Here is a 7,603-nt window from a genome sequence, read left to right as displayed (position 1 = left end):
TTTTTTCGAGTTATCTTTTTTTAAAAGATCTTATAGAGAAGTAAAAGTAATTTTATGTTTGGATATCTCATGTAAAAAGGTCTTTTTATCTATCAATTATGTTTGGGTATAACAATATAAAAGTACTTTTTTGTTTATTTATTACATGAAAAACATCTTTTTTTAAGGAAAAAAGATCTTTAAAAAAAAATGTAAATTACAGCTTCTCAAAAAAGATCTTTTTTTTATTTTACTAGTGCTTTTACTTTTACTACTAGAAATTTGCCAAACACGTTAAAAAATTAAAAAAGATCTTTTTTCATTGAAAAAAGATCTTTTTTTAACAAAATAATGGCGCCCAAATATGCACTTACATCTTTTTTTAAAAGATCTTTTTTCCTTAAAAAAAAGATGTTTTTCATGTAATAAATAAACAAAAAAATACTTTTATATTATTATACCTAAACATAATTGATAGATAAAAAGACCTTTTTACATGAGATATCCAAACATAAAATTACTTTTACTTCTCTATAAGATCTTTTAAAAAAAGATAACTCGAAAAAAGATCTTTTATTAGAAGCTCACCCAAACAAGCCCTTATTTCTATTTCTATCTCCTTTCAATTATAAGACAATTCATCTTATAACAATAGAGAAACCACATTATGCTTTTCTAGCTACCAACTATGATACCATAAAAACTTGTCACTCACAAATTTAATCAAAACAAATAATTAATTGAATTGAATTGAAACAATATCAGAATTCCATACTTTGTACTTAAGTAGTGTTATACACAAGCTTGACTGAGACACAAGAAGGAATCGAATCCTTTCCTTGTTCCTTTTCTTCTTTTTAATCCAAAAAGATGAAAGAAAAAAAAAAAAAAAGAAAAAACAAGCTTCTGTAGAAAACCAAACCAAAGCATCCAAAAAGCAACCTGAGTTACCTTACTGGGTCACATTGTTACAAGAAATACAAATAATAAATATCTAGATGCCAATGATTTCAGTAATACAGTTCATTTAGATAATTAGATATAGGATTCAAACAACGTGGCCTGAATCAAAGGGACCTTGCAGGAAAATAATTAGAAAGACGAACACCGATGAGTACTTTATTATGAATGGATAGAAAATTTGATATTAAACATAATTTTAAGTGGTGAGTTGAAGAAACCTCTGAGCCATGGGATGGTTGGCTTGGGAGAGTTGGTTAGGGTTGAGAATCTCAACAATCTCACCATCAACGAGGAGGCAGACGACGTCAGCAATTCTCTGGATTTGTTTGATGCTGTGAGACACCATAATCATGGTCATGCCATTATTCTTGTTGAGCTTCAACAGTGCAGCCTCTATATTCTCCGTGGAAATAGGATCTAAAGCACTCGTTGGCTCATCAAGCAGCAAAACCTCAGGGGAATTAGCAAGAGTTCTGGCCAGCGCAACCCTCTGTGCTTGACCCACTGACAACTCCGCCGCCGACTTCTGAAGGAAGGAAGCGTCCAGGTCCGCCAGCATCAACAGCTTACATACCTCAACATCTGAAAGCTTCTTCCCGCTGAGGTTGGGGCCGTACCTCACGTTGTCGGCTACAGTGCCTTCGAAGAGGGCGGGCAGCTGGAACAGCATGCCGACTTTGCGGCGGAGGGAGAGCACGTCGAGCTGGCAGATGTCCCGGGAGTCGAGGAAGACGGAGGCGGAGGGAGGCTCCCAGAGGCGGTTGACTGCCCTGAGGAGCGTTGACTTTCCGCTGCCACTGGGGCCTATGACTCCCACTATGACGCCCTTTGGGATTTCCAGACTGATGCCCTTCAGTATTGGGACCCCTGCATCCGACACTCTCAGAAGATCGCGTACCTCCATTTTCGGGTGTCCTTCGCCATTCTCCACCTCCAAAAGCTGCTCCTTCAACTCATCTGTAATTCAAAAACACAATCATCAAATGAATGAAAAAAAATCCATCAAACGAAGTCCATCAAACTTACTTTACCTATCAGAGAAGACATACTTGCTATTTTGTGAATCGATCACATCTCCCACTTCCACCACCACGACGCTTCAAGACCTATTTCTATCCATATCAAACAAAGTAACAAACCTGTACCAGAAACGGCCTGCCTTGCCCAACACCGCATGTAAATTTTTTTTCTATTTAGTGCGGGTCCACCACATATGATGTTTGAATGTTTGATTGCTATTATTCTCATTATATTTTATCTATTATTACTTTATTAGCATCACCACTACAAGTCTGCAACTGATGATCGACCCAACCTAAGAAAAATGGTTTAGGGATGGTTCGGCTGACTCGGATAGAGTTACAACTTGTAAGGTTCAATCCAAACTGAATCGATCCATACACAACAGCAAAAGAGAACCAGGTAGAAGAATGGCGGTGCGAATGGCAGTGGGATGAACCAATTGTTATTAGGTGGCTACTTCCATAAAAAGTGTATTTTAAATTACAAAAATATTATTTATACACTAAAATCAGTCATTAAAATTAGTCACTAATATATTTGTATATAAATAAATGTATAGTTTAATTTATTTTTAATATATATTTATATTTCAACTTATATTTTATACTAGTAATTAATTTAGTATATAAGTAGCATAACTCTTTAAATTATTAGATAATTTAATATATTTAATTAAATTATCTAATTATTTAATGCAAGTAACAACTTTTTTTTTTTTCAAAAGCAAGAGCATCCAAAAAGCAACCCTAATTTGACCTTACTTTTATCTCATCTCACTTGTTGCAAGAAATTGCTAATAAGAAAGACCACTTTTGTCACTTAGATAAAAGAATCACATGCAATTAGGGTCCCACAACTAAAGAAAAATGTTCTGAAACTTCCCGGTTTTTTTATAGTTCTTTTCTTTTTCCAAAAAATCTCTGCTAGATATAGCTTTCCAAGAACTGTGCTAGAAACAAAACTGCAACCACTATAATTAATTGTAATAATATTCTTAAGGCCTAAAACTTCAATAGACTTTTGAATTAAAGGACTAATTTTCATCCAACAATCCAAGATTCAAGAGTCGAGAATCATTTCAATTAAAAGAACACTGATTGCTAAAGTGCTTTTATGGGATGATTTACAACAAAAAGAAAAACAAAATGGTTAAATCAAAGCATGAGACGAACAAGGATCTCAACAAAGAACCACTAAGAAGATGAAATTGGTTAGAAACTTGGAATACAAAATTCAAAAAACTGAACAGTTCATGTACCTCTGACATTGTTGTTCATCCATGGCAATAAAATTGCAGTGACAAATAGAATTATTATGGAATTCGAGCCTCTGATGAACTTCTTAACTTACTGTTATCCTTCCTAGACCATTGCCATATCTTGGAAACAGAAAAGCTCTCACCTTTTCTTGCATTGCTGATCTTTTTTCCCTCAACAACATCAACATCAGTTGAAGAAAAATTGTTCCCATTTGTTGTAGCTATTCTTCCCTTAATCAATTGTCTCATACTGCCACTGATGCTTGGACACAAAAGCCACCCTCAAATCAGAATCAGCAACAACATATTGGTAAGACCCCATTGAGTAGCATCTCCTTGCATCCAAATTACCATGACTATTACTAAAACTAATACTACTATTACTACTCTCTCCTTCACATTTTTCAACACCATCTACTCCATTATTATTTGAGCTTCTGAATTTTCCAAGCCTCACAGAAAAAACCCTCTTCCCATTCCTTATGTGATTCTCAGCAGGCTTGTTAGAAGAACCAGCACCACTGACACCAAATCCTGAAACTGAAACACCATCTTCGTCCTCATAACATGGACCTTCAAAGTCAAAAACTGGGGTCTCAAATGAAAACCCTGGTGCATAAAGTGTCCCTCTACAAAGGGGACAAGTTGAATTTGAAAGCAACCAAGTATCAATGCAGTCAATGTGAAAAGCATGGTTGCAATTTGGCAGCAACCTCAACTTGTCTTGTTCCAAGAACTCACAAAGGCAAACAGCACAATCAAATGGCTCCTTCAAGCCAATTATCTCCTTGTAGAGAAACACAGGGAGTGCATCAATGAAAGCCTGATCTAAACCTGAGTCATGGAGGTGGAATAGTTGCTGCAACTGTCTCTGGTATGCATCAGATTCAGACATTTCAGGATACCTATTGGATTGAGAAATTGATGAGGAAGAAGAAGATCTTTGTCTCATGAGAAATCTAACAAGCAGGTGGAGGGTGCCCAAGATGAAGAACACAACAGATAAAATTACTATGATGAAAATAATTGCAGGGCTTATTCTACTATTCCCAGATGAAGAATCTGAGGATGAAGAAGCTGAATTAGAAGAACTATAAGAAGAAAAAGAAGAAGAAGAAGGAGAATATGGAGAAAGAATAGGAGCACCATTGCTCTGGTGGATTTGAGAGTGAAGCCTATACATTTTAGAATATGGTAATGGCATTACAGAACTGAGAATAATACAAAGTTCTAAACTAAAATTTGAGCTTGCAATTTCAAAATTTGAACAAATTTATCATCTTTTCTTGTTTTGGGACAAAGCCCAAGTCACCAATTGTGAAAGAAAAGCAAGCTTTAGGCATACTAACAAGGAAAAGTAAAGAGGAAAGGACCAAAAACAAAGCAAAAGATAGAGAGAGAGAAAAAGAAATCAACTTGACTCTATTTTTTCTATGGGGTCCTATGACTGTGGCAACAGCATGGAACGAAACATGCTTGAGAAAATGTCAACGTTGCAGTTGACCTACCTTCGTTGAAATCTAGAAACCTCTGCAGTTACCTGGCTACTTCTCTCTCTCTTTTACAGGTTGTACTTGTAATTCTAATTCTACATGAAAAGAAAGAACCCTAATGACAACAATAATAAGTGTGAAATCTGAATTTGAGTTAGCTGCAATCCAATACCAGTAGTGGTAGACAAGTGAAAGTGAACAAAATTCCTTACAAAACCCAAGGTTTTTGGGGTCCTCTTGCTGCTACAGCCTACGGACCCTGGAGTCCAAACTGAAAGGAAGCAAAAAGGTGTGGCAAAATTGTCATTTTGTAACTCAAATCATGTGACAAGATGATGGCACTAACCTTAGACACCTGTCACACATTTTGCAGAATTTCATGGATTTGCCGCTAAACGATATTGGTCACAAAAGTAAATAAGTGCCATATCATTTTTTTTGGTTTGCACGGGATATCCATCAGACCAGAAGTTTAATGACTAATTTTTCGAGTACTGTAGAGATAAAGTGGGTGACTCTCCCAAACAAGTATCCATTTCCATCCTCCAGTGAGTATCAAACTCGAGAGTGATAGTTAAAAATTACAAACCCTCGTCTATCTGTGTCAAATTGCGTTGATAATAAGTGCCATATCATAATGAAATGAGACTGAAACGAGACTGAAGTGTGGGTGGTCTAAACTAGATAAATAAGCCCAATACTAAGTTTGTGTATCCTTAGTCCTTACCAGTTTTTGCCTGAATTTACATATCATTAGTATATTTGGTCAGTGGGTATCCCTAGCTGATTCTGCATATCTACCACCAAACAAAAAAAAGGAGCCTGGAGCTCTGACCCAAAACAAGATAGTGAAAAATTTAATCTCAAGTCATTGATTCAAGGGGCTAATTTAAGGTGAGTTTTAGCCTTAGCCTCGCCTTAACCAAGCTCACTATTAGCCTGTGCTTTCTGACACCGGTTAATGGCGATGTGGCAGGCCTTTTTGTAATGTGACTTTGACCACCTGCAAATTGTGATATGTTGCATAGACATCTTAAAAACTCGAAATTGTGAAAAAGACCGAACTCATCAATATCACTAGATAGGTTAGCAAAAAGAGCAACAACATACCTCGGATTAGCTACCATCTAATAAACAAGTGGTTGGAGGCGATCAAAAAACAAAAGTTATTCCTGTTATGTTTGTACTGTTGGACAATGGGAGACTATGACCTTCAAATATTTTATAAAATATTTAATAATAATACTTCATATGACGTGATTATTTCATTTGGATAAAGTCTTATGTAACCAATTCAAGTGTGTTGTCTTCAACTCATTTTATTCGCTCAATTCTTATTGGATTAATTGAAAAGGCTCATCATCATAATCATTATAATATAATTCACTCAATACTTAATTTTCAAATTTAACATGATGGACTATATTGAGCTAATTTGAAAAGGACTTATTAATATAATCTACAATATAATTAGTTCTTTTAATGTTATTTTATGTTTTATTAGTTTTTTAAAGAATAAAATGAAAGAGTACTTCTTTATAGATAATTTGTTATTTATATTAGAAAAAAATACTAAAAAATTTTGTTCTAATTTAACTACTAAAAATTTGGGTAAAATATACTTTTTTGTCTTTAATGTTTATTATTTTTTTTAAAAAATATTCTAACATTTAATTTCATTTAATTTTGTCACTAACATTTTTAATTCATTTATTTTTGTCTTTAACGTTTTTTATTTATGTTAAAATAATTATCCTAAAAGATTTTAATTTTATCCTAACATTTTACATAGAGTTAACGTACAAGAGTAATTTTGACACAAATAAAAAACGTTATGGATAAAATGGAATACAACTAAACGTTAAGGATATTTTTAAAAATATTGTAAATATTAAAGATAAAAAATATACTTTATCCTAAAAATTTTAAGTCACATAAGATTTGAAAGTACTATTTTAAGATATTTTATATAATTTATTTGTAAATTAATTTATTTATTGTTATGGTAACGACCAAACATTGAAAAATAGTAATATTTATAATTTTTTATATAACACTATTGAGTTTAGGAAATAATAATTTAACATATTAATGATGCAAACATATTTGGTTAGGTTAAAATTCTAAAATAGTTTAAAGTATGTTTTATTGTGTAGGCCAAGTCACTCTTTATTTGAATAATCCACTTATTAAATCTTGAGTGCAGATCAATGTTTAGTCTAATACTCAACTTAGACCAAGCACACAATTCTCCAAACAAGTCTCAAATGAAGACACCGTCGACTGCAAATTGCACAATTCAGGTAAAGCCAAAAAATAACAAAAAAAGGTGTTTTCATTATTGTTTAATCATCAAGAGGAAAGGAGAAAAAAGCTAAATAAAAGGAGGCAAAGTTAAATCAATAGAGCTATAAATCAAATCAAAGGGTTAATCTAGTTCAAAAGAAAAATGTTGCCTTGTTATTATTTTTGTGCAAGTCAAATGGCTTATTGAAGTTATCTCCTCTATATAATCACAATTTATATAAGAAGAAAATGGAGGTTGCCTTTTCTAATTCATATCTAAGGTTTGAAAATAAAACTTGGGGCCAAAGTTCAAGATTAAGAATGTTGATTTGGCAAGCATATTAAAGATTTCATGACCTTGACATTGCTACTGTTGCTGCCATATCTTCTGTAACTCTGCGTCATTCTACTCTGATGTTATACCTTGATTTTCTACTTAAATTTTTTGGGAGAAGAAGAACTCAGTTGGTTCAATATTTAAGGAGTTGACTCTTTTCACAAGCTCAAGCTTTGAAGGCATCATCCCATATAAAAGGGAGTAATTAACCAAGGATTGAAGTAAGGGGCGATAATCCAAAATTCTGAGTTAACCTAGCACATT

General features: G+C 33.6%; 2 protein-coding genes across 2 annotated transcripts; both read right to left on the bottom strand.

Annotated features, from left to right (window-relative positions):
• Positions 1–987: 987 nt before the first annotated feature.
• Positions 988–2,135, bottom strand: LOC107488867 (ABC transporter I family member 17). Its single transcript, XM_016109642.3, has 2 exons — positions 1,974–2,135; positions 988–1,899 (listed from the first exon to the last, which is right to left on the bottom strand). Exons 1-2 carry the CDS (start codon positions 1,987–1,989, stop codon positions 1,139–1,141), a joined length of 777 nt encoding a protein of 258 aa, XP_015965128.1. The 5' UTR covers positions 1,990–2,135; the 3' UTR covers positions 988–1,138.
• Positions 2,136–3,197: 1,062 nt separating this feature from the next.
• Positions 3,198–5,099, bottom strand: LOC107488866 (RING-H2 finger protein ATL47-like). The gene is given in 2 exon segments (XM_016109641.3): positions 3,198–3,482; positions 3,484–5,099. Coding segments are annotated over 2 exon segments (1,149 nt in total). The 5' UTR covers positions 4,428–5,099; the 3' UTR covers positions 3,198–3,277.
• Positions 5,100–7,603: the final 2,504 nt, after the last annotated feature.

Source organism: Arachis duranensis, chromosome 5, assembly GCF_000817695.3.
Source record: "Arachis duranensis cultivar V14167 chromosome 5, aradu.V14167.gnm2.J7QH, whole genome shotgun sequence".
NCBI classification, from domain to species: domain Eukaryota; kingdom Viridiplantae; phylum Streptophyta; class Magnoliopsida; order Fabales; family Fabaceae; genus Arachis; species Arachis duranensis.
This window is presented reverse-complemented; position numbering and strand designations above follow the sequence as displayed.